Source organism: Harpegnathos saltator, unplaced genomic scaffold (assembly GCF_003227715.2).
Source record: "Harpegnathos saltator strain DR-91 unplaced genomic scaffold, Hsal_v8.6 scaffold202, whole genome shotgun sequence".
NCBI lineage: Eukaryota > Metazoa > Arthropoda > Insecta > Hymenoptera > Formicidae > Harpegnathos > Harpegnathos saltator.
Genome location: NW_020229987.1, coordinates 98,368 through 123,278, shown reverse-complemented (window position 1 = coordinate 123,278; position 24,911 = coordinate 98,368). Strand labels below are relative to the sequence as shown.

General features: G+C 35.5%; 7 protein-coding genes across 13 annotated transcripts; 4 read left to right on the top strand and 3 right to left on the bottom strand.

Moving 5' to 3' along the window:
* Positions 1-2,315: 2,315 nt before the first annotated feature.
* CYLD (ubiquitin carboxyl-terminal hydrolase CYLD) lies at positions 2,316-7,263 on the top strand. Of its 3 annotated transcripts, none has more exons than XM_025298014.1 (12): positions 2,316-2,464; positions 2,698-3,170; positions 3,582-3,720; positions 3,807-4,034; positions 4,835-5,013; positions 5,096-5,209; positions 5,300-5,523; positions 5,656-5,828; positions 5,919-6,215; positions 6,310-6,425; positions 6,507-6,723; positions 6,851-7,263. In XM_025298014.1, exons 2-12 carry the CDS (start codon positions 2,820-2,822, stop codon positions 7,039-7,041), a joined length of 2,229 nt encoding a protein of 742 aa, XP_025153799.1. In that variant the 5' UTR covers positions 2,316-2,464; positions 2,698-2,819; the 3' UTR covers positions 7,042-7,263. The 3 variants fall into 3 exon arrangements, with proteins under 3 accessions (XP_025153799.1, XP_025153800.1, XP_011145040.1); XM_025298015.1 differs by having other exon boundaries at positions 2,359-2,576; XM_011146738.3 differs by lacking the exon at positions 2,316-2,464 and having other exon boundaries at positions 2,484-3,170.
* Positions 7,264-7,503: 240 nt separating this feature from the next.
* On the top strand, positions 7,504-8,667 carry LOC105186490 (distal membrane-arm assembly complex protein 2). The gene is made up of 2 exons (XM_011146744.3): positions 7,504-7,678; positions 7,755-8,667. Exon 2 carries the CDS (start codon positions 7,775-7,777, stop codon positions 8,588-8,590), a length of 816 nt encoding a protein of 271 aa, XP_011145046.1. The 5' UTR covers positions 7,504-7,678; positions 7,755-7,774; the 3' UTR covers positions 8,591-8,667.
* Positions 8,668-8,685: 18 nt separating this feature from the next.
* Positions 8,686-10,165, bottom strand: LOC105186489 (U11/U12 small nuclear ribonucleoprotein 25 kDa protein). 2 transcript variants are annotated; one of them, XM_011146741.3, is made up of 3 exons: positions 9,955-10,165; positions 9,118-9,501; positions 8,686-8,996 (listed from the first exon to the last, which is right to left on the bottom strand). In XM_011146741.3, the coding sequence occupies exons 2-3, from the start codon at positions 9,397-9,399 to the stop codon at positions 8,745-8,747; spliced, it is 534 nt and encodes a 177-aa protein (XP_011145043.1). In that variant the 5' UTR covers positions 9,400-9,501; positions 9,955-10,165; the 3' UTR covers positions 8,686-8,744. The 2 variants fall into 2 exon arrangements, with proteins under 2 accessions (XP_011145043.1, XP_011145044.1); XM_011146742.3 differs by lacking the exon at positions 9,955-10,165 and adding an exon at positions 9,692-9,857 and having other exon boundaries at positions 8,687-8,996.
* Positions 9,725-11,351, top strand: LOC105186491 (luc7-like protein 3). Of its 2 annotated transcripts, none has more exons than XM_019842934.2 (4): positions 9,725-9,896; positions 10,445-10,632; positions 10,858-11,060; positions 11,132-11,351. In XM_019842934.2, exons 1-4 carry the CDS (start codon positions 9,823-9,825, stop codon positions 11,231-11,233), a joined length of 567 nt encoding a protein of 188 aa, XP_019698493.1. In that variant the 5' UTR covers positions 9,725-9,822; the 3' UTR covers positions 11,234-11,351. The 2 variants fall into 2 exon arrangements, with proteins under 2 accessions (XP_019698493.1, XP_025153803.1); XM_025298018.1 differs by having other exon boundaries at positions 10,445-10,770; positions 11,132-11,347.
* A 2,359-nt stretch (positions 11,352-13,710) lies between these two features.
* On the bottom strand, positions 13,711-16,642 carry LOC105186492 (integral membrane protein 2C). Of its 2 annotated transcripts, XR_850021.3 has the most exons (6): positions 16,350-16,641; positions 15,098-15,568; positions 14,884-14,998; positions 14,610-14,756; positions 14,323-14,516; positions 13,711-14,222 (listed from the first exon to the last, which is right to left on the bottom strand). XR_850021.3 is itself a non-coding variant. In XM_011146747.3 (5 exons), the coding sequence occupies exons 1-5, from the start codon at positions 16,428-16,430 to the stop codon at positions 14,422-14,424; spliced, it is 909 nt and encodes a 302-aa protein (XP_011145049.2). In that variant the 5' UTR covers positions 16,431-16,642; the 3' UTR covers positions 13,711-14,421. The 2 variants fall into 2 exon arrangements, 1 of the variants encoding a protein (XP_011145049.2); XM_011146747.3 differs by having other exon boundaries at positions 13,711-14,516; positions 16,350-16,642.
* Positions 16,643-16,923: 281 nt separating this feature from the next.
* Positions 16,924-19,840, top strand: LOC105186493 (uncharacterized). Its single transcript, XM_011146749.3, has 5 exons — positions 16,924-17,205; positions 17,779-18,159; positions 18,447-18,722; positions 18,908-19,401; positions 19,484-19,840. Exons 1-5 carry the CDS (start codon positions 17,038-17,040, stop codon positions 19,632-19,634), a joined length of 1,470 nt encoding a protein of 489 aa, XP_011145051.1. The 5' UTR covers positions 16,924-17,037; the 3' UTR covers positions 19,635-19,840.
* Positions 19,841-19,902: 62 nt separating this feature from the next.
* Dna2 (DNA replication helicase/nuclease 2) lies at positions 19,903-24,596 on the bottom strand. Of its 2 annotated transcripts, XM_011146751.3 has the most exons (3): positions 24,408-24,596; positions 23,764-24,133; positions 19,903-23,694 (listed from the first exon to the last, which is right to left on the bottom strand). In XM_011146751.3, exons 1-3 carry the CDS (start codon positions 24,435-24,437, stop codon positions 20,450-20,452), a joined length of 3,645 nt encoding a protein of 1,214 aa, XP_011145053.1. In that variant the 5' UTR covers positions 24,438-24,596; the 3' UTR covers positions 19,903-20,449. The 2 variants fall into 2 exon arrangements, with proteins under 2 accessions (XP_011145053.1, XP_011145052.1); XM_011146750.3 differs by having other exon boundaries at positions 19,903-24,133.
* Positions 24,597-24,911: the final 315 nt, after the last annotated feature.

Sequence of the window (24,911 nt, the reverse complement as noted above, 5' to 3'; positions counted from 1 at the left end):
AACTGTCGTTAACTCCAATAATGAGTTAAGCCAGCGGCACACGATGCTTGTTTTCGTGCTGGATTGCTTGCTGGATGAAAATACTGCGTTCTGATTGGTGCATTTCCATCCATCTTCGGAAATGTACCAATCAGAACGCAGTATTTTCATCCAGCGTGCAATGCAGCATGAAAACAAGCACCGTGTGCCGCTGGCTTTACAGAATTCCAGCACTGAGAGCGGCCAACACGACATTTTCTGCGACACCGACTTTCTGCACTGGGAAAGGACGCCATCTGTATCCATTTTGAGAGGGGAACTACGATAGTATATCCACTTTCAGGTCTCCCAGTAGAAGCAGAGATATTAACGGTACAGGTTGGAAAATTCTAACCTTCGATATCTCCTAGACGGCTCAAGATACAGGCACGTTTTTTTTGCCACAATATATTACTATATCAACCCTAATCTCATCATAAAATTCGACTCTCAATTCCCAGTAGAAGCGGAGATATCAACGGAGAAAGGTTGGAAAACTTTAACCTTCGATATCTCCTAAACGGTTAGAGATACAGGCCTGTTTTTTTTTTGCCAAAATATAGTTCTGTATCAACTCTATTCTCACCATAAATTTCGACTCTCAATTCCCAGTAGAAGCGGAGATATCAATGGTACAAGTTGGAAAACTTTAACCTTCGATATCTCCTAAACTGCTTGAGAAACAGGCCTGTTTTTTTTTTTTGCCAAAATGTAGTCCTGTAAATCCCTATTTTCACCATAAATTTCGACTCTCAATTCCCAGTAGAAGCGGAGATATCAACGGTACAAGTTGGAAAACTTGAACCTTCGATATCTCATAAACGGGTCGAGATACAGGCCTGTTTTTTGCCTCAATATAGTTCTGTGTGACATCCGCGAATAACCTTTGTCCTCTGTACGATACGTCTCGTAAAGTTTTCCAGCTCTTTTACGCATATTCGTCTCTCGTGCTTGATAAAAAATGTCCCGAGACGTGCCTACAAAAAGTGTTGCACGAGAATATTCAGCGTATGTTGAAATGAAATACCGCGAAAGAAACTATTCTCGGTCCTTCAACTGCGCTTTACAAGTTTCGGGATCCATGAAAATTTCAAGATCAGACACTGCTTGTTTGAGGGAGGTTTTTAGACATTCTCTGTGAGAACCTGAAGAACAGCGAGTACTGATATTTTTCGAAAGATTCGAGATGCAAATCCAAATGTGTCATTTATAGGCATACGAGCGATCGATTGGCTGAGTGTTTTTTCGGGGTCGAATTTTGTCGTTTCAAATCTCGCAAGAATCGTGTGAAGAAAACTTGAGCTAATTACGCGCTCACGCGTGTGAAAACAACACACTCGATTTTGTGTGACGACACAGTGGGGATATTTGGCGAGTACTACCTTGAAATTTCCGCTTAGATTATACGTATTTCTCATCAGCCGCCGTTTTGTCGCCTAGCCCCGTCTCTTTCGCCCGGGTGCCTCACGAGGGAAATTTTTCTGGTACGTTAAATCCGTAAGACCATCAGCCTTTATAGTATCTCGTTGATGCATAAGGTTTATATTACCTGTATATACATATTTTGAAACATTTTCTTTGGATATTATATCAAACGGATTTTGCGTGTTACGTAATATCCTTCGGACTACACGGACATTATTATTTTGATCATTTTTATTTCTTTGATATTCATTAAGAATTATCCAGAACGCAACTGTCATGTTGAACGACTCAATTGTCGTGCGAAATGTTTCGTTTTTCACAAATTCATATAAAATTTTTCATTTTTCTCTAATTCACAGAAGTCTTTCACTTTTCACTAGCTTACGCTAGGGAAAAGATTCATGATCGCTGCCCTAAGCAGCTGCGACGCTTCTTCGATCATCTATGTAGGCTCGCTCCTACTCCTCAGATTTCTGTCATTAATAACTCGATAATTATTGCGAATCTCGCAAAACGGTATAGGACTTTTATGTTTGTCTCAAACCAATCTACCCTCACACTTTGGGTTGGCAGCTAATTATCGGACACTTCGTATGATCTTCATGATATTAATCATACACAATGTCAATTCTTTTTTGCACATGTTAACATGTTAATTCATGTTATAAACGCGTAACAATGTGCGAGACCGTGCTTGTTAAGTATGCTATTATGGTTGTAGCACGGACATAAACCTCCTGAAAGTGGATGTAGCACGGACTGTCACTACATGCAGGTTTTACCGCCGAGGCCTAAAAGTGTAGTATCGCAGTTCCCCTCTCAAAATGGATGCAGATGGCGCCCTTTCCCAGTGCGGAAAGTTAGTGTCGCCGAAAACGTGTTGGCCTCTTTCAGGTTCGTCTCTGGTAGTTCGATCCAATAGCGGATTAACTAAACTTTCATGTCATTGGTCGAAAGTGATTCACCTTTACCCCGCACTAATATGTCGAGTGACAGTGGAACGATAACACAAACTTCGTTGGTAAATTGTTTATTGAGATATGTAGTGTAGAAATAGTAGTATTTTTAAGAGAAATCTATTAAAAAATTCGAAGAGAGATGAAATTATCGTCGACCAAATACATAATACTCAAGTAAAATTATGCAAATAAATAGAAATAAACGTTGAGTTCGGCCGTATGTCAATAAACATCAATGATTCTTTGGCACGTAATCGATACAGTACAAATGATTATTCGTATTTGACCATGGTAGATCGCAGCTCGGACGGTGGCAAGGAACGCCGGTTTCTGCAATATTATGTCGCCAAACAAGATACGGTATTGTTACGGCTATTCGGCGCTTGCGACGTTAACGTTAACCAGTTGCGTCTGGGAATGCTTGTAGAAGCGCTCGAGGATTTAAAGGATAGCTCGTTGAAGATACGTGTAATCGACATCGCAGGATCCAAGACCTGGTGCGGCACAGAATGGCGTTGCCACAAATACGATCTAATACCAGTATCACACAAGATATGGCAGTATCTGCTTGCTGTACAATCCCCACAGGAGAGAGTCCAATTGGCAAGCGACGAAACACTGTGCGAACAAATAAGGAGTATATCCGTGAAAGACAAAGTCTGGTACTGCTGCGATCCTAATAAACATTCTAAGGAAGTAGCATTTGTGAAATATATCGGACCTGTACCAGAACTAGGACTAGGACATTACTTTGGTCTCGAACTGCTGGTGAATTAATGAGACTATCTTACTTGTTGCTGCCTACCAAAGATTCCAATTTTAAAGTTATAAAAGTGCATAAACTCAGTAGTATATAAACTTAGTGAGATATATATTTGTTTAAATATATATCTCTCTAGATTTATATATATATTATGAGATATATATTTAAAACAAATCATCTTCTTGTCAATAAGTACCTGAAAGAATAAAATTAACACAGAAAAATTGTAATATAAATTACTGATTATAAAACTATTAATCAAGAAAGAAATTGAATTAAGTTTTAGAAAAATAAAGGAATAATTATGACAAGAAGAAAAAGCATATATTTTGATAATGATCCAGTGCAAATGCATGCATATGTTTATGTAAAAAAAATGCAATAATGCTAGTTATAATTACATAAATATATTACAGGAAAGTCAAGATTCATCTAAAACATTTTTATTGACTAAAGAGTACTTTATTTGTACACATTGGAATGCAATATTTGCTACTGTAAACCACATATATCCCTATAAAGAAACTGATACAATCTCCAACAACATTGAGAAAAGTATACAAATTGATTACACTCCAACTTTTCTTTAACATCTTTATGATAATTCAATTTATTTTATTTTTATATTATTTTTATTTCAGCTTTGTTCTTGAAGAGTAGCACAGGGACTGATAATGATAAAAAGAAATCTGTGCTCGACAGTACCCCAGCTATTCTGTTAGAACAGTTTATTACGTTCGACGACAATAAGAACAACAATCGTGAATCTGTCAACATGTTGAAGGAACGTCAAAAGATTGCAAAATCAACTCTCGAGAATGACATCAATAACTTTGCTAAAAATCCCGATCACGCTCTCTTTAAATCTGGTAATTTCACCATCATAAACACAATAAATATTCATTTATTCTCTCAATGTCTTTTCCTAAGAATCCTAGAATGAAATTAGCTGTAGGCACTTTAATTCCTTCTACATGGTAGAGGGAGTTAAAAATAGCGCAGGTATCTGAAAATAGATGCAAACCTAGCCTGTCCTAGAGAACTCTGCCGGCAGATTTACAAAGTGCTCGCGAAAGTTATTGTATCTTTTATTTAAATAATGGCAACAGCACTGCAGAACATTCCTATTTTTGTATTGGAGCACAAGTGGAGTAGTGATATAGAATCAAATGTGTACAGTGATTTGGAAGAGATGCATGATCACATAAGCTTATTGGATTACAGTAAGATACGTTTGATATCCTGTTTCTACTATATCTTTGACTCAAATGTTTGTGTTTATGCAATATTATGTTTATACTTTTATATCAGACAAATTTTTAGATGTTATCTTTAAATATGTTATGTATCTATACAGGATGAGTCTAAGATATGTCACAAATTTTCCAGACATTTTTATATCTCGTAATTATAAAAAGAAAAGTTCTAATAAACAGTTTTATAAACTGTTTGTTTGAAATAAAGTAATTGCTGAGAAATCTTATCAATAACTTTATCACTTGACCTTTCCATAACGTGATATCAAGTTTCCAAATAAAATGTTGTTTCTTTATCCTTTTTAACAGAAGATCGGGTAAAATTGTCAGTAAAGTTACTCATCCTGTATACAAATATATGAATAAATATTATAGATGATTATGACAGATGGACGTATTGTCATGTATTATAGGTAATGCGCTAGAGAAAAATGAAATTAAGAAATTCAGCAAGATAGAAAATAAGGAAGACTTAATGGTTGGTTCCAATGTGAAAGTATTACTGGATTCTGATGTTCATTACGGAGTTATCCGATGGATTGGTACACCACCTGGTATCAGTCCTGGCAAATTAATGGCAGCTGTAGAATTGGTAAATATGACAAGCGATTCACGATAGTCTGGGTTGTTACAAAAATTCCAGAAAACAAAGTTCAACAATGTGTCATTCATAGGATGATGGACATCCTTTAGGTACTGATGGAACTTACAAGGACATCAGATATTTTCATTGCAGGCCTTATAAAGCTATATTCACAGATATTGAACATTGTTCTCATTACGAAAATGTGAGTATGGGTGGAATGAGTCACGCAGTATTAGCTCCTGAATATTTATGCAGTCCTATAAATAACTTAGAAAAATATTCTTGTAAACAGACGAAGCTTGACGAACAACTTGCACTTACAAATAACGATAACTTTGGTAATATGGAAAGTTCCGTAATCGCGGGTATAGTGAGGCCTATTTCCGTTAAAGGAGACTTGGAAAGTATATGCGGCAAATATCGTGGTATTCAAGGCCATCATAATTCATGCTACCTAGATGCTACTCTCTTTAGCATGTTTACATTTACAAGTGTATTCGACAATCTTCTATTTCGGTAATTCATTTTGCGTCAATGTAATTGATATATTACTTCAAAATGGTTCAGTTTCAGATAATATATATGCTATGCTACTGTGCAAATAAATACAGTGTTTTTCCTAAAATATTTGTATAAATAATTTTTCAGACCGCCGAATGAAAAGGATTGTCCACAGTATGAAGAAGTGCAGAGAGTTTTACGAGAAGAAATTGTGAACCCGCTCAGGAAAAATATGTTTGTCAGAGCAGATCGTGTAATGAAGCTCAGGACTTTGCTCGAAAAATTGTCGTCAGTATCCGGCTTGACTAGCGAGGAAAAAGGTTTCGTCTTTAATTCTTTAAATCATTTACTTCATTTTGGATAAATTATTACGTCTGATATACAATAAATTTGTAATATTTCTATTATAGACCCAGAAGAATTTTTAACGTCACTGGTTGCTCAAATTTTGAATGCCGAACCATTCCTCAAATTGAGCTCCGGACAGGACGCATATCACTATCAATTGTTCGTCGAAAAGGATGATCATCTAAATCTGCCGACTGTCCAGCAATTATTGGAACAGAGTTTCCTAACCAGTAATATTAGATTGAAGGAAGTTCCTTCGTGTCTCATTATACAGATGCCCCGTTTTGGCAAATCGTTTAAAATGTATCAAAAAATACAGCCTACTTTATTGCTCGACGTAACGGATATTATTGAAGACTGTTGAGTATCATTGTTATTTATCTCAACAATTATTTCTATCTATGATAAAATGCATCAATATTTACAGCCCCTTATTTTATTTATTAATTATAGCCCCTAGACAGTGCACAGTTTGTGGGAAATTAGCAGAATTTGAGTGCAAAGAATGCTATGAACAATGCGGTGTTGGTCTCGAAAGTATAGCATTTTGCTTGCATTGTCTTGAAAAGGTTTATAAAACGAAAATTATGAAAGTACCGATTAAAGATAATCTAGTATAAATAAAATATAAATTATAATATTTTCCTTAGGTACATTGTCATGAACGAAGAACGAATCACGAGCCAAAGAAACTGGTTGTGCCTGTGGAATTTGCAATTTTGCAAGAACATTGTCCTGTACCACGTTTGTATCTAGAACTCTCTGCAGTGGTATGCATTGAAACCTCGCATTATGTTTCTTTTGTAAAATGTGGTCCTGGCTCAGAGGCACCATGGTGTTTCTTTGATTCCATGGCTGATAGAAAAGGTATCTTATATAATTTCTTATAAAAAGTAATATCTTACATAATGAGCTTAAAATATTCATTAAATATTATATTTCTGTTATTAATAAGTTGTGTATTATTATTAATATTAATTTCAATTTTTATTAGGAGAACAAAATGGATACAATATACCAGAAATGGTGCCATGTCCAGATTTTCCCTATTGGTTAAGTGAAGAAGGAGGAAATTACTTGACTAAGTTAACAGACGATCGACACTTACCAGAACATGCAAAACGTCTATTATGCGATGCATATATGTGCATGTATCAATCTCCTGATGTTATGATGTATAAATAACTTTAATTGGCTCACATTTTGATTAAGGGATAGTTCTTGCATTATTACTCAAGAAAAGTGCAATGTTTTATTTACTACAATCTTCAATCATGTAATGAGCTGATATAGGCATAATAATTCTAGCTAAGACAGTATAAAATAGTTTAAGACTGTTTAAAATCTCGAAATCTTATGTACAAAATAGGAGTATATATTTGTAAGCAGAACACATAATTATAGAAAATTGACAATATATACTCAACATTTATTTAAAAATCCATAAAATCTTGTAAATTATAAAAAAGATTTAATAATTCCATTTTATATTTTAACAAGAATTAAAATTTATAGTTAAATAACAAGTTAGAACAGGGTATGTTAAATTTAGAAATTCGATCTCTTCAAATGCGTCGGAAAGTTCCTTTTCTCTTCAATGTCCAATTATATATTTAAAAATTAGAAAGTACAACCTGTAGTTAAATTAAGAACAGGCTTAAATTTTTTTCTGGTATAGACTGCGTTCCGATATTCACTGCCAGTACTGAAAATACATGGTTTGTGTCATGAATATTATAGATTTTCAGTGCTGGCAGTGAATATCGAAAACGCAGCCATAGTTATCAACCTAAATCATCGTGCCTTCAGTTCACCTTCACAGGTATATATAACTACGTTGTGTTAGGTTAGAATACACGACAATACGTATCGATCTCAAAAACTAACCTTTACATTAGGTTAGCTCTACTCTTAAAAGATGTTAGTGAGGCGAATCTCCGTGTTAGCACAAAAACTAAACAAGTTTATGTGCATTCAAGATAAATCATTTTCATTTGTGCAAGCTCGCATGTACGGCGTGGATCACGAAATAAAACAGTATTTACAGCGAGAAAAAGAGGCAGATGTGAATCGAAGTACACTCGGTGACGACCCTAAAAAGCCTAAAACATTTATATGGTTTCCAACTGAGGCACCGACGGGAGAGGAATTCTTTCTCGGCAATCTCAGAAATTGGTTCAATTACAAGAAACGTAAGATCGACAAAGAAAGTCAGAAATTTATACCGGAAAGACACGAAGTACTAGGTGCTAATTTGGCCACCGCTCACTTCATTGCACATCGCGGAGGCAAAATAAGATTCAAAAATTCTGATTTTTGGGTAGAATTAAATAAGGACGGTACCTTAAATTTACCCAATGTATATGACCCACACTACATTGTTGAAGCAGTAGATGTCAATGGGTTTGATCTGCATTATGAAGGCTTAAGTAACTTATGTGATCTTACAAAGCTCAAGTGGCTCAGTCTTAAGAATTGCAAGAACATTGATGATTGGGGCTTAGATAAAATATCAGCAGAGTTTCCAGAATTGGAATATTTGGACATCTCAGGCTGTGAAAAAATCACTGAAAGAGGACTGGAGTCATTATATAGGATGTTCAATTTAAACAAATTAATTGTCACAAATCACAATAAATCTGCCACATTTGAACTGACTTGTATGATGTTAGAAGATTGTATGCCTGGCTTGACTTGTGAAATTTATGAATCTTTGAAATTACCCAAAGAATAATGTCAATAAAGAGTTACCTCTAGTGAAATATAAGACTATATAATTCGTATCTAACATTTTAAGACCTCAAAATATTTATTGTATATTATTTATATAATTTTAATTATGTCTCTGTGAATTAACTGTAACTATATTTGGATATCAATAACAAATATTAATTTTTCACCAGTTTATTTTTTTCTCTGCGTTTCTTCATAAAATGCAACTCAGCTTTATTTGCAATACCATATGTTTTAATATTTTCATTGTTATTAGCAAGTTTAATATGTTCGAAACAGAGATGATATTTTTTCCAAATGTGTTTCCAGCTTATTTTCTTCTTGATGTTTTCTCTTTTTAAGGATAAACTCATATGACGCTTTATAGCTTTCTTTAAATCAAGAACTGTTGTGTCATGTGGTGGAACCTAGAAACAAAAAGAAATAAAGATTATTAGAACATTTGATATATTTAACCATTATAAACCAAATTACCATATAGTATAGATAAATTAACAAATTATCATGAAAATCACAAAAACATATTACCACTACTGCAAGTTTTGGTAATTCTCCACGATTTAAGAATAAGGTTATAGCTTGTCCTTGTGCAACTGCAATCTGTGATTTAAGTTCTTCTATTGTGACATCTGAGGGTAATCCAGAAAGAAGTGGATCACTTTCAATAATATTATCTATTGCTACTTTAGTCAGTTTTATTAATTCATGATGACTAAGTTGTATAGTTTCAGACTTTGTTTTGTCAGGGTACAATTTTTCTTGAGTATCTTTCATTGTGTTTTCTGATTCAATAGTTTTTGTAATGTCCATGTTATAGTTTGGAATGTTTATTTCCTTATTTATTTGTTTTCTTTATATAAGTTATTAAAGATGTTCAGCTTTTATAGGTTAATTTAATAATTAAGTCATATGCTGAAAAAAAGAAAAAGAACAACAAATAAGCTTTACTCTAATAAAAATATCATTTTTGACTATCTTAGAAATACTCTATCCGACTAATCAATACATTCAACAAACTCATTGTAGATATACTGTTTATGTTAGAAGAGGGAAAATAATATAATACATAACATAATATAATATGTTGAAATAAAGATATAACCATTTCAATATATTTCGCAAGAACTTTGAGTATGCATTTTCCCGCTTCTGTCGCCATTAATCAAGAGGTTAGCGATGAAAGACCAGGAACTTTAACCTCTTTCTGAATGTGAAAACATTATCTTGAAAATTATGGCAAGATATTCTAGTGAATCAGATTCAGATTATAGTAGTAGATACCGGAAAAGACGAAATCGAAGATCAAGGTAAAACAAGAAATATTACATTGTTAACACGCGCTGAAATACTAAAATAAGAAGTTACATCATCTTTAGCTGCACCACTTGATTTGACTTTCAGATTAGTAATAGTTCAGCAACACTTCGTAGATTTGTTTTGATGTTTACATTCACAAAATGTCGAAAACGTATCTACGAAGGATGCGACAATCTGAGAGCCAAATCAAGCATTTCTCCACATTACGGAAGTCTAAATTAACTTTGCGTCTTAATTTTTCTAGTCTCGAATTTTTACCCTTTATTTTGGATTTTTAAAAAATCATTTAAAACAACCGCTTCTCGAATTCGACCAAACTGCCGCGATTTATCCTGATTTAAAACATTAATCTTAACATAAAGAAATTTTCGACAAATTAACTAAATTAAGGCTCTGTCAATCAACAATCAGTAATATATAGACAAATTAGTTGTACTATTCCCCTATGCTTTCTATGTGTTCAATATGTTTAATTATTACTTTCAATAAAATGTCTAATATAAGAAAATAAATTCTGATGTTATGATCATTTTTCCAGATCTAGTGGTTCAAATTCTAGTGATTCCTCACCTCATCGAAGGAGACTATCAAAGCATTCAAAAACAAAACGTAGACACCGTTCAAATTCAAGAAGTAGAGGGAGAGATCGGAATTCAAAGAATTATAGAGGATCCAGGAGTAGTCGCTCCAGGGACCGAGATAAAAGGCGTTACCGCTGTAGTACAGGTAGATCTCATTCTTCCGACCGTTCCAAGAGAAAAGCTAGATCCACTTCAAGAGAAAAATCACGAAGCCCTTCAAGTAGCTCACAATCAAATCAAGCAAAAATTAATGTTGAGAAAAGCCAAGTTATAATAGCAAAAGGTAAAAAGATTTTGCCTTTGTCAATATTACAATTTGAATCTGATGATTATAGAAATATTGATAATTATAAGCTTATGTTATTTTCAGATGACTTTTCCATTGAACCACGTTTCAAGGAAGGTGTACTTGATGAAATTAATGCAGAAGGTTTTACTCCAAAACAGTTCACTTCCTCTACTACCAAAGAGAGCAAATTTAAAAACATTGTTATAGATATCAGTTCAGACACTATACAGATTCCGCCAGCACCTAATGTCTCTAGTGGATTAGAAAGCATATTTCACACATCGGCAAGTTCTTTATATTTTTACATCTTTTGCACATTTTGTATAAGTAATAATATTTATTTTATCCCCCACAGATCACGTTGGATCAAGAAGCAAGATTTGAGAAGTGGGTGAAAAAACTCTATACTCTGAGACAGAAAGCTATAGCTGATTTAACACATACAAATGTTACTTGATAAGCACATACGGTTTCATTTTAGTCTTTTAAAATAATTTTTAGATATTAAGTTCTCTTATTAAATTATCGGCTACATTTTGCAAACTATAAAAAAAAGGTGTTAAAATATTTTAGAAACTAACATATGTGAGCATATATAATTATATAGAAATATTTTGCCTATAAGTAAATAGAATAAATTCTTGAGTAAGATGACAAAAATAGCCATAAGCTAATAATTTCTCCAATAATTGCTAAATAGTATTTTTGTCATTCTCAAAGAATAGTTTATATGCATATATTATCCTAAATAAAAATATGAATAATTCATGACTATTTCTTACCAGAATTTATTCTATTTTAATCATTATATATGTATACATTAATGTTTTACGTATATAAAATATTAGGGAGTTTTTGTAATATCAAATACGGTAAACGTTGATCGTGAATAATATTGGTCGTGTATATAGCGGCGTTATTTCTGAGCGAATAACGTCGCCATTCACGATTTACGTTTACTGTCTAAAAGATGGTATTGCAAAAACTCCCTATTAATATAACCACGAAAATATGTATTCCTGATTATTTTTCTTGAAAGTACAAATAAAAAGATAAGGATATCTCAAAATTTAATAAATATGTAATATTTTATTAGTTTATTTTTTAAATTAAATAATTAACGACATCCAACGAATAAAAACCATAAAACTATAATAGTGATAACGAAAGTATTTTTTATATTGTGTTTATAATGAATTATGCTTGAAGAAAAATTTGATCCCATGGATTGCGAGAATCTGCACCGATTGTACGCCGATTTGTATGTACATACCATTTATTACAATTATTTCACGTATAGTTTTACAACTTTAGTTTTCTTGATTCTATGCATAAAAAAGCAATTCTGCAGACTGAATAATCCGAGATAGAAATAGTGGCTGGATAAAAAGTTAACTACAATCATATGAAATGCGAGAAAATTTTGTAAGATTTTTATTACAAAGTTTAAATGCATATTTGCAAATAGAATCACGTAAGAATCGTGATCGAAGCAACTTGATATTCGTGAAATTCCTTATTTCCATCCCTTTCAAAAGTGATGCAACTAATTGATATGTATATATTACATTTATTGCCACCAGTGAGATATTTAATCTACATACCTACAAACATTTAAAATCGTACGTACGCGTTGCATATTATTTATATATTCACGTTCACGTTTATTGTATACTGGAATTTATCATAGAGACAATCATTGAACCAATATAGAATGGATTGTAAATGTTCAGGCACTCGGTCCACAATATATTCGCGTTATATATTAATATATATGTGTTATATATAGATATGTATATGTATATTTCACGATTTTTCATATACAATCGACTTATCTGTTGAGAAAACAATTATTGAGAAATTCAACTTCTTTAATCTATTTGGAAATATAACGCAGTACTTTATACGCACATTATGATTATATATTATAACTATTCTTTTTAAATTATTTTTCAATAATTTACACATGAAAATAATCCTGCAGTTTAGATTGTAATTTTAATTTTATAATATCCAAAAATAATGAAAATTATGTGAAATATATTACATGTTCCCAATAGAGGATTTTTAATAACTTTAAATAAAATTTGTCTAATGTATACTAATACACTATTAAATTTCCGATTATCTCCGTTTGTTAGCTAAGTTGTTTCTTCTATTACATAGCATATTGAATTGAAGAAAACCTAATACATATCTCACAAGTATTATTATTCAATACATCTACAGTACATGTAAATTAAAACTAATAAATACAGCATATCCGAGTACCTGGATATATTTTCTGTTGAAGTTCACGCATGTGTGATAACTAATTTATAAATTAAAAATTAACGTTTAAACTAAAAAGTTTTAAACATCCATAGTAAAATTACATTCAGTCATAATTAATTTGTTCTACTATTCCAGTTCTGGTTCAACAGTTCTAATTTTACATATATGGCAACTGAGCAATAAAATTCATCAGTATCGTGTATCACACAATTATATTAATTAAACTAAATTTCAATAAAATCAGTTACATATGTACTAAATTAATAAATGGCTATATATTTCAGTACATATGGAATATTATATTTTTAATATTTATTAAAGCATATGTCTTTCATGATTTGAAATGCAAAACAATATATGAACTAATATAAAGAATGTTAATGTAAAAGAACACTAAGATTTTGCTTGAGTTGCCAGTATTTTGTAACTCTTGTGGTTTTTTTAATCCAGTTATTTTGTAAAAATATTTATATAGTTATATCTGATATAAATGTTTAACGTGATTTAAATATCAATTGTGGTTGCTGAAACGATACATTTTTTTATAGAAATACATTTCGATAGCAGTTTGAAACTACGATGGTAGCAATGTATGCTTCATATTTCATATTCATCATATTCAAACACATTGCCCGATGCGAGAGCAATAAATCTTGTAGATAATTTGTAAATGAATATATTTTTACAATCTCATTGATAACATAAGAAACCATATTGTAAGCGTTGATGACCTAACGCAGCTATTCTATTTGCTTCATTGATTACTCACACAGATGTTATTCGTAATGCAGTCAACAAGCTGCATCAAAATCCATAATAGTAATAAATATTTTATTACTATAGTGTAACTAACATCACATTTTTAACTGTCTAAATAACGCATTTGAAGAATATGGAAGAAATATTTAATGCTTTCATCTAAGAATCAATTTGCAAACAGTCTAGATAATTCTATTTTAATATGAAATGAATGTCTTCCATTTCTCATATCGGTTCAGTGACTTAGTTATTCACGTTTAATCTTTTATATATGATATTGCAAAGAACTCCCTTGATACATCAAACGACTCTGGTTATTAACAAATACTTATACTATATGATTTCACGATCTAAAGCTAATGGAAAGTATAATGGAAAGACATAATGCTGATCTCAATAAGGTGGGAATATATCTGAAACATATAATATATTCAAGGGAGGACGTCAAGGAAGAGAAATTAGACAATTTACAGATGTATAATACTGATTCTAAGGTCGAAGTAGAATATTTACCTAAGTTCGCTCGACAGCATATAATATTTATACATTGATCTACTGGTGGTTAATATTCTAGAATAATTGAAAATTCTTTCTTCGCACAATTTCTTAGTTTCACTCAAAGTTTTGTAGATTCACGATGTCAACTTCCATGATACTGTTGCCGGCAAACTGCCCAAATACCCCACTCAATGGGCTGCGTTTTACAACTGAAAAATTGAAGAAAATGGGGTAATGCTTTGTCGAAAATGTTGGAAACTTTTGCTATTTTAATAATTGTAATTTGGAACTTGTCAACTAACTAGTATAATCCACTTTCTTGAGCATATAGGTAGGTAAGTTTTGGCATTCACGTGCTATGTATGTTCCAACGACTGAAAGATCAGTGATCGGTGGGGTGACCACTTTCATGGTCTCACGTACAATTGCAGTATCCACTTCATAATAACCTAATATGCAAGAATTATATATACATATATATACTATTATATGCATAATATATAATATAAGTATATGTAAGCATGAATTTTTCATCCAAATTATTCTGTGTAGTCAATATGGATTTAGGTCACGCACCATCATACATCTTTCTAAGGAGATCATACATATTACGAGGTGGCAATACACGCTGACGATTCAATGGCATGACAAAACAGCATTGACCGTCAATATCTATAATGCCTGTTTTATTCTATAAATAAATACAAAATATAAGAATCGTTTTGTTCTAAATGTAAATATTGAGTTTCTTTTACATTATTGAACAAGGCAGGATATAATATTGACTTACAATGTTAAAATCATGTATAAAGCGGCCTTGGCGACCACCGCGGAAGTCAGGCACATCAATCTTCTCATAATGCTCATTTTCAAGATCAATCTCAAATCTCTCATTGAAGAAATTTGTAATATCATGATCTATGTGTCTTGCAATATCCAACGCTTCTTGCTCAGTGGCTCTGGTAAGACTTTTGAATAGATCAGAGTCAGCCAATAGTCCCTGATGAACTCCATCCCTGCCATAAGATGCTTTGTTGGAACTATCATATGGAATACTGTACCAGCCGGTACGGAATCTATGCATCTGAGTCCTCGCATATTGTTTATAAATGTAGAGACCACCGATCACACCAATAATCAGTATCATTAGTGCAACAAGAAATAGCAAAAATGTTGCTGTCACATGTATACGTTGGATGCTTCTTCTAGTAACAAAATAATGAACTATCATTTCATATGACCACATCATTTTTGAGCTATCCTATTTCGAAAAATAGAGAAAAAATAAGTAGCTATACTTGCAATTTTTTACAAAAATATATTTATGACATAGTAATTAAATTAAATGAGAATATATTTATTCCTCTGCAAAATAGAAAAATTAATTAAAAGTATATAATTTATTATTATACTTTAGATTTTTTAAAACTTTTGCTATGTATATTTACAAGAAATATAATAAGACAAGCTAGTTGTGTAAAATTATATACATATATAATTTTATTTTTTAATTATTTGTTGCACTATATAATAAAAGTATAGATTGATGTTTTAAAAGCAATTAAAACGAAATTTATTTCCGTCTTCTGATGACATTCTTCAACAAGAAGCTTTATTTCCTTTATATGGATATTTTTAATTGTCATATATATCATCGTCGCAGATATATAAAAAATATAAGATGCACATCTGGCCATAGCAATAGCTTTTTGTCATAATATTATGAATTTGAATAATGTACATCAATTGTGTTCGTGTATGCGTACATTTGCTTATCGTTATCAAACATAAGCATACACTTGCGTCGACAACAGAGACTAACATAGATAACATGAATATAAACTGACAATTCGTCGAGCGTATCTTTCCACGACGATAACAGGGTTGCCGAGCGATTTCCGTAGCGCGCAAACATTCTCGTGAATTCCAATGATGTCAATGAGAAATAATGCTTTATCATGCGTACAATTAGTCAACGGAAAAAATCCAAATGCAATAAATGTTGGACTGGAATATATATCTATATGTGTATATATACTAACCGCCGCATTTTCCTCAACAAACAATGGCTGCTCCATTTTGTCAGCCTTCTTTTCGGTGATCGCTTTCGTGATGACCGTCATTGTTGCGGTTCTCTTTCTGTATTTGTCGAGAACTGGCAACGTTATCTATTTAACCTACAGCGGTGTTCGTATACTGACTATACGCGAGTAATCGCGATAACCGTTTATAGGAGAACGAGTATTCGGAAACGAGGACACGATGAACCAAACGACCAAACTAACGTCCGCCAAGTACCACGATCAACTGCGTATGTAACAAACGTAAAGCACTGAGATTGATCGGTGACAACCGCGCCCTCAGTAAGTTGACAAGCATTGCAAACGCATGCGCTATGTCGTCGTGAATGTGCATCCGAAACTGCAGGTGGGGGAGGTAAAATTGTGCAGGATTATAGAGGATTACAGAAGACAAAACTGTCGCTAATCGAAGTCCCTAGTAAAAGCAAACAACTCTTTTATCAAATGTCAAGTCTCATAGAGGGAGTTTCTGATTTAGTTTAGACATTTTTCCAAGACGAGCACATCTAGTTATTATTCGTATTTCATGATATTATGACGTCGATGCCCAGGCCTTTAAAATTGCATATGGTTCCATGCGTGTTTGTATCGTGGGAATGTGGAAAACATTGCAGGAGTTGGTTTTGATTTAGTGTCCGCGATACGTAAAATGGGCAATCAGATGACACGTATCGGGAATGCGTCGCATAAAAAGGCGGAATCTGCGACGGTGACTGCAAATGCGCAAGGTGCGAATGCCGTCGCGAGAAGTGCCAGCAAGAGCGAGCCGGATCATAATTCTCATATGCAATTTTTCCCGATCGAAAGTCTAGCGAAGGTAGGCCGGTCTGTTGTTTATTATCTGTTATTCTGTCCAAACTCAGTAATCGCCGTTCAACAGCCAGAGTATTCCTCGATGAATATCGCAATATTTTTGAGGCTAAACAGTGATTGTCATCAAATATTTATTTAGCATTTTTTCAGCAAAAATACAAACTGTGAGTTTGTATCATACATTTGATTTTTAATCATTACTAAAGAATTTTTATTATCTATTATTTATATTTCCATCCATAATTAACAGAGATCTCTTAGATATCTTGTTCTTGATATTATTGCTTTATCATAATTTTCTGAATATCATCTAGAGAATGTTGAATCATATGTTTTCCTTTGGTATACAAATCAATAGCTATATATCTTACATAAGCAGTTATTATCAGTTAGTATTATCTGCTTATCTATATGAGAAGATGTATGTAATTTTGTTTTCATTTTATTTCTTTTGCAAATATAGAAATAAAAACATGTATCTTATATATTGTATTTTATTATGTGTATATATATAAAGTTGATTTTTAATATCTGTAATATAATGTGTATATGCTGATATATATATGTATTTTTATAGATACTGTCAAATCTTACCTATCAGGAAGAACATGTTCATGGCATTACCAAGTCTGTGTTCGAAAAGTACTTATTTCCTAATCATCCTGAATTAAGTGAGAAACTTTTTACTTATCTGCACCATAATGCCCATGCTACAACTGCTTACATAAGTACAGGAGCTTTCAAACAGCAAGCTGAAAAATTCCTGTCAGTAATAAACGATCAAACTATATTGGAGAATTACATAAAAATGTACTCCAACTTAAAGGATGGTGGCAATGTTACACCTGAGACACTGAGGGCATTGTTAACATGTTGTCATCAACTAGCAATGGAAAACAATAGCACTGGCTTGTGCCTTCACTCACAGCAGATAATAAATGCAGTTGTTGTTTCATGTGTTAGTAAAGTATTTATTTGATATGAATATATACACATATACACACATATATATATATATATATATGATGGAAATACTCATTAATATATCAGATATCAGATTACAAAGCTTTCGATGTTTTTGATTGATTCAAATTTAAATTTTTCTATAGGTGATCAACCTCATTAGCTTCTATCTAGCTTATTGTAGAGTTCATAGCATTATTAGTGCTCGGAGCAATCTAAAAATTTTTACAATTCAAACTTAGCATAAAGCGAGCGATTATTATATTGACGAATATCTCACAGTTTCACGGCAAAAGTAGCTTATCCACGAGTTATGTGAGCAACTGGATCGGTCAGCATTGTCCGCGCATTGTCAATGGCTTGCAACGATACGTGGTGCACGTGTTGACGACTGCTTATCGTAATGGTAAAGCTCTCCTGTCGAAGGAACAGCCGCAGCCACCTATTGAGATCCCGACGCCCGTAGTGGAGAAAATAGATTTCGAGTATCCTCGAACTTTGTTGCCAATGAGCTACGTCTGGCTATTGTCGTGCACATTACCGCAATGTTACCTTCAGGTATGTCCGCGTTCCTTACAAAGTACACATCTAATAAAAGAATTAATTAGCAGACGTACTAGTATGTCCTGCTTGTAGTATCTTGCATAGTACATTATTAATCATTATGGCCTGCGTATAAATCTCTATTGTACACATACTTGGATCGGCATATATGTACGTGGTGTGTGTGTGTGTGTGTGTAGACCAACGATTCACCGAAGGACATAACTCACGCTTTGATAGCTGGAAGAACAGGCAGTATTTGTCCAAGGCATTGGACGTTACTGTACAGTAGCGGGGAGCACGGGACCGGGGCTAATCGCTTCCTTCACCATGTATTAGGTTACAGAGGTCCTACTCTACTATTTATAAGAGCTGCTAGTGTAGAAAGCGACGAGGAATATGCGACGTATTGCGTGTGCTCGGCTGTTGAGTGGCGAGAGAGTCATCTCTATTGGGGCGACGATGATTCGATGGGCGTTCAACTCACTCCGTCCTATAAAATCATAGAAAAGGGACCGAAGACACTGTATCTGAATACGAATATCAGGGGTTATCCGCACGGACTGCGATTTGGCAGCGATCCGCGTTCACCGTTCATCAGTATCGACGAATCATTCCACTCGGTAGTGATCGCGGGCGCCCCTTGTCGCATCGCCAGCCTGGAGGTCTGGGGTTGTGGCGATACGAAACTGAGGTATCTAATACTTCAGCCTTTCGCACAGAATCTTTCCTTCTCCACACAAATGGCTTCATAAAAGACGTTATTGTGCTTGCAGAGAGAAACAGCTGGAGATTAAGAAGTGGCAAGTGAAGGAAGCGGAGAAGCAGAGGGTCGTGAAGTTAAGCGCCAGCGACTGGTTGGACCACCCCGATCGTTATTTACTGGAACTAGCTGGCAGAACATCTTATAACGAATCTAACAAGTAAAGCCGCAAAGAGAGTGCGCGTGCCTAAATAACTGCTCATATATTTTATTTTGTACATATGTATATAGCGCCGGAGGTATTGCCGGAATTTCTGTACTTATATAGTGCACGTTACAGAGCGTGCGTGGAATGTGATTATTACTTACGTGAAATATATCAGGGGCTTATGCTTGCCGTACTTAAGCACAAGTGCCAAAGTTTCTAACATTTTGTTTTCTCTTATGTTTCGCCGTGTCATATGCAATTGAAATGATGAAATGACGGCGCTTCTGTGTCATTTCGTAAATATCATTTCGCGACGCTATATACGATATATTTTGATAAAGATGAATTACTATTACACTTGATCAAGTTTTTAAAATTGTAAATTATGCTTTTACCAGATGTTTCGAATTTTTTGCGTCCCCGTCTGACTTCGAAGATTTTATTCAAGCGATTTATTTTTCTTCGTTAGTATTTCGTTTATTTTGTACCGTGACCTAATTACTTCAAGTACTTCAACGTTAATGAGAGTGCCTTCTAGGTCACTAGCGCAAATACGAAGAAATATGGATGTACTTTAATGTCGAGATATTTTTTCACAAAATATATTTATATTCTATCATACATCATTTATCTGTACATCTATCATTTATTTACTGTACAAAAAGTATTTATGATTGTACGGTGGTGTTTTAGAAAATATGATAAAAAATAATTTAGAAGAATACTGACATGCTTCGCAGTTAGTCACCGCCCGTTAGTCTTTTTTTTCCTAATATTAATCTTCATTAAGCTATCTAGTCTCTCGATCACTAATCACAATTGATGTTAGCTTTACAGTACAGAGCGAACAAGATTCTTCCAATCAAACTCCTCTTCACCGTCGCGTAGACGGATCACGTTCTTATCGTCGATGACTTCAAAGAGATTTTTAAACGGCATATATTTCATGACAGTGGCTTCATCAGCGATTATGATCAGCTTGTGCTTCGCGCGAGTAATAGCCACCGTCAAACGTCGTTGATCGTCCAATATCTCGTGTTCCTTCTTTTGATGCAGCACGCTCCTCGCGCACGTGTACAATATGACGTCCTTGTCGCGTCCCTGATATTGATCCACGGTATTCACTTCCACCTCTTTGTCATTCACAAGCTTTCTCAGTAAAGTCACATGAGCGTTGTACGGTGCGATGATTCCTATGTTTCTAGCGTACACGCCCGCTTCCTTGAGCACTCGCACCAGGCGAATGATTATCGCAGCTTCCCAAAGGTTGGAATACATCTGATCCGACGTAACGCTCTTACCATACGACTCGTTCACGTTGAAATCACGAGTGCTACCAGTATCGAGCACCATTACCGAGTCGTCCAGCTGCCTGGAGAGCGTTCTTCTTACCCAAGCTTCGCAGGACGAGAGTACCTCCGCGTGTGCGCAGATCAGAGTCGCGTTCTCCACCTGCTTATTGCTCGGCATCAGCTTGCCGCGGTACGCGGTGTCGTTGGCCAACTTCATGATTCGCCTGTTCATCCTGTACTGTTTTGTCAGATTGACGGTGTTATTCTCGCTGTCGAGCCGCACGAACAACGACTCGTCCGCGCCGAGCTTGACGGCCGTGCGACTCTTGACGACAGGCGGTAGTTGATTCGGATCGCCCACGAGGACGAAACGGCGTGCGCTGTACAACGGCCGTAGCACCGTAGGCTGTGTCACCTGCGTGCTCTCGTCCACCACGCACACGTCGAACGAGCGTCGTCGCAGGAGCGGGTGGTAGGCACCGTAACACGTCACCCCGACCACACGTTTATCGTTATAGAGCATCTCCAACTTTTCTGGTGTGTCGCAGCACTTCGTTGCGTATTCCTCCGTCTTGCACGTCAACAACGGATGGACCTGTTTGGTTGCGCCCAAACGAAGGAAGTCTATGTTCCGGTCCAACAGCTTCAGTAGAACATTATCGACCGCGCTGTGCGTATGCGCCGTGATCAGCACTGTGAAGTCTAACTTCAGCAACAGTTCTACAAGCACCACCAGTGTCTGCGTCTTTCCCGTGCCAGGCATGCCCTTCACCAGGACGTACTCCTCAGCTGCCACGGCTCGCAACACGGCCCTCTGCTGATCTTCGTTCAGATCGCGCATCATCTCGGTGCCGGCCGACACAGTCGAGCGCGGTAGGCTCTTCGCGAACGTTGCCGGCGTTCTGTCGATGACGATGCGCCGCAGCCGCGCGTTGGCCTTCTCGGTGCTCAGCAGACCGACCACATTTGCGTAATCAAACGTGAACACGGATCCCGTAAAAGAGTACTTGTCGATGTGGAAGATCGCGCAGTCTGTGTCTTCCCTGCGCATCACGTCCTTATCCAACAAGACTGAAATAGTGTCGTTTGAAATTTGCAGTATGCTCCCGGTGGTAATATTGATTCGCGTGTCTGTACTGACGGTAACGTAATCGTTTACGGCGAACACGTTGCTGAACGCGCCGTCTTCAGTGGTTTCACCCTTGATATCAGCGCGAGCGAATACGTGCTGATACCTATCGTCTCGCTCCACCACCTTCCCGACAACCTTTAAGTTGCTAATGCAGATGCGCTTCGCCTCTCTCTTCTCGGGACTCATCGTCCATAAATTACTCAAACTGCCGTTATCACCGTCGAAGCTTTGCATCAGCTGTAGCAGCCCGACCCATCTTATAACGTAATCTAAGTGACTGGATTCGAACTCATTCAGCAACTTTTTAATGAGCGTCGTCAGCGGATGCAACGGTGGCAAATTCACGTTGGGATCTTTCGCGAGGTAAGCGCAACACACGACCTGGTAAGGACATCGAGAACATGCAGTCGGGTGATTTATCGGCTCCGGCAGCTCCATCGCTTTTAAGGTACCTGACTCCGCAAAGTCCGCACTCAGCGATGGATCCTCCGACTGCTTGGTGAAGTAATACGTTAATGTATTCCGCAATATTAGCAGATCCCTCTTTTCGTAATAGCTGCTCTTGATTTCTTGCATGGAGTTCTCCTTGAGGTACAACAACAGGCCAGTGTCGACCTCCTCGTCCCTCAAGCCCATCATCATGAAGTAAAGGATAACTTGTGCCTTGTGCTCCAACGAGTACGAGGCTCTTCCGGTTTTCACCTCCAGCGGCATGATCTTGCGCCTCGAGTTAATGCTTACCTCCGCTGTCACGTCTATCCTTCCCTTGATACCTAACTGTGGTATGCAAATGTTCTCCTCAATGTCTTGTATGTTACATATACTGCCTTGAAAGTTGTCCTTCAGGTCATTTATGCGGCTCTGTTTGTTGCCCCTGATGTAGTGCTGAATAAACTGGAATATCTTGGGTGCATACTCCATCATACGTTTCCGGCAGTCGTCCAGCGACATTTCCGAAGCGTAGAGATAGTCTATCGTGTCTCTCAACTGTAGCATGTTGTCCAGCAATTTGACCACGTCGGATAACGCATGCACGTTCTCCCGCAATGCCTTTTGCAGCCATTGGTGAACCAACGATCCTATAGTCATCACGGAGTAATCGGCATTGGGACACGGCAACGATTCTATCTTCTTAAATCTCTCCGCTAACACCGCTCGTCTACTACAAAACAAGCCGCTCGTTATTGTGGTGCCAGATATCAATTTGTCGGGCTGCGTAATGAGATAACCACGATGGTTGTCAATGATCCATCGCTGCGACTTTTTCTCGGCTTGTATCGTAACGATGTCGTCGACTTTCACCTGCACATCCTTCCATATCCCTGAACAAGTAACAGTCTCGATAACTTCTGACTCGATGTGTTGCACCGTTAAAATCATGACTCTTTGCTCTTCCTTTACTTCCATTATTTTACACCTTTGCAGAGTGCTGAAATCGATTTGCGCGTTTATATATTCCTGATCGAAAAAATCATCAAAGTCGTCTTCTTTGATAGCAAAAAATTCTTCGAAAGAGTCCTTGCTTTGAACTTGCTTTGAATCAGGCGATTTTGTTTTACTGCAAATGTATGTGTTTACAGGAAGTACAGCAGATTTTTGAGCAACAGTATGTTGGTTTTGTAATTCTTTAAGAATATAAGCATTATTGCAGTCTGAAACATTGAAGCTGGTGAAATTTTGTACCATAGTCTCATTATGCTCTGTTTTTATTGTCAACTTACTGCTAGTTTCCTTTTTATTGTGTTTATAAGTTGACACATCCTGGTATACTGATTTATTCTCTTTGAAATTGATAGATGTATCTGTGGTATCTTTGACTGCAGATGATAATATTGAATCTTTAGTTGATTTAACACTTATAGGTTCTGCAATGCAAATATCAGCTGTGCATTTCTTTTTAATGTTTGTATATAATTTTTCCTCTAATGTATCATCCCTCTCCTTTCTTTTCTTATCAATGCTGGAGATTTGCGATACAGATTTTAAATCTAATGCAACCTTATTTATGTTGCTTAGGTCAGGTTTTGGAGCTTTTGTAAAGTATGATGTTATCTTTATTTGAGATTGTTTGACATCATTAACAACGGAAGACTGCAAATAAAGGAAATTTCAACATTTTATTATGTAAATTAATTATTTTGATATATCATTCATGTAAATGTAATTTATTTATCAGTTATATGATGTAATTATGCAAAGAATTCTAAAGTCAATGTTGTCAAAGTCTAAATTTAGGATTTAGATAGAGAATTACGTCAAAATATACAAATTGTTTTATTATGATATAGTTATATTATGATAGAGAAATATAAAATTATTGAAAATTAATAACAGCCATATAATATTAACAACAGATAGTCAGTACCTTCTTACGTGACAATTGAACCTTCTTCATATTTGCATGCAATACTTTACATGCAAAAGTAATTTTATATTACATAACAAAAATTTGAGTTTATGTTAGAAACACATGTGCGATACATTATTATCATTCCCGCGCAAATATTCGGTGCTTCGCCATTTTACAAGCTCATAGATTACATAGTTTCATAGATTACACAAAGTATTTATATTTCAACTTCCACTGAAGAATATTCTCGCAAACATAATACGAAAACCCAACATTAGATGGTGCGCGATTATTTTAACATCGACCAATCAAAATTATTACAACTGTCAGCATAGGTTCAGAAATCGCAGCGTGACCAGCTGATCGAACGTACGGTCGCGGACATAAAGCTAAGACTCCATGCATGCGGTGAGCTCCGGCAAACGGCTGCGGTGACCAATCAGGAGACAGACGCATGCCGGAGCTTGTCGCAACCGGACTTGCGCCTCCCTCCTGATTGGTCATCGCAGCATTTGCCGC

Coding starts and splice junctions, on each gene's coding strand:
- CYLD (XM_011146738.3), top strand. CDS start 2,622: ATGTCAATAAACATCAATGATTCTTTGGCACGTAATCGATACAGTACA. Junction 4,035..4,834: donor TCACGCTCTCTTTAAATCTG/GTAATTTCACCA, acceptor CATGTATTATAG/GTAATGCGCTAGAGAAAAAT. Junction 5,524..5,655: donor TTCGACAATCTTCTATTTCG/GTAATTCATTTT, acceptor ATAATTTTTCAG/ACCGCCGAATGAAAAGGATT.
- LOC105186490 (XM_011146744.3), top strand. CDS start 7,775: ATGTTAGTGAGGCGAATCTCCGTGTTAGCACAAAAACTAAACAAGTTT.
- LOC105186489 (XM_011146741.3), bottom strand. CDS start 9,399: ATGGACATTACAAAAACTATTGAATCAGAAAACACAATGAAAGATACT. Junction 8,997..9,117: donor TACCAAAACTTGCAGTAGTG/GTAATATGTTTT, acceptor TTTTGTTTCTAG/GTTCCACCACATGACACAAC.
- LOC105186491 (XM_025298018.1), top strand. CDS start 9,823: ATGGCAAGATATTCTAGTGAATCAGATTCAGATTATAGTAGTAGATAC. Junction 9,897..10,444: donor AGACGAAATCGAAGATCAAG/GTAAAACAAGAA, acceptor TCATTTTTCCAG/ATCTAGTGGTTCAAATTCTA. Junction 10,771..10,857: donor CCAAGTTATAATAGCAAAAG/GTAAAAAGATTT, acceptor TGTTATTTTCAG/ATGACTTTTCCATTGAACCA.
- LOC105186492 (XM_011146747.3), bottom strand. CDS start 16,430: ATGACGGTCATCACGAAAGCGATCACCGAAAAGAAGGCTGACAAAATG. Junction 15,569..16,349: donor TTGTTGAGGAAAATGCGGCG/GTTAGTATATAT, acceptor TTTTCGAAATAG/GATAGCTCAAAAATGATGTG. Junction 14,517..14,609: donor CAAGAAAGTGGATTATACTA/GTTAGTTGACAA, acceptor TCAATTTTTCAG/TTGTAAAACGCAGCCCATTG.
- LOC105186493 (XM_011146749.3), top strand. CDS start 17,038: ATGGGCAATCAGATGACACGTATCGGGAATGCGTCGCATAAAAAGGCG. Junction 17,206..17,778: donor CGATCGAAAGTCTAGCGAAG/GTAGGCCGGTCT, acceptor GTATTTTTATAG/ATACTGTCAAATCTTACCTA. Junction 18,723..18,907: donor TACCGCAATGTTACCTTCAG/GTATGTCCGCGT, acceptor GTGTGTGTGTAG/ACCAACGATTCACCGAAGGA.
- Dna2 (XM_011146750.3), bottom strand. CDS start 24,437: ATGAAGAAGGTTCAATTGTCACGTAAGAAG. Junction 24,134..24,407: donor TTCAATTGTCACGTAAGAAG/GTACTGACTATC, acceptor CTTTATTTGCAG/TCTTCCGTTGTTAATGATGT.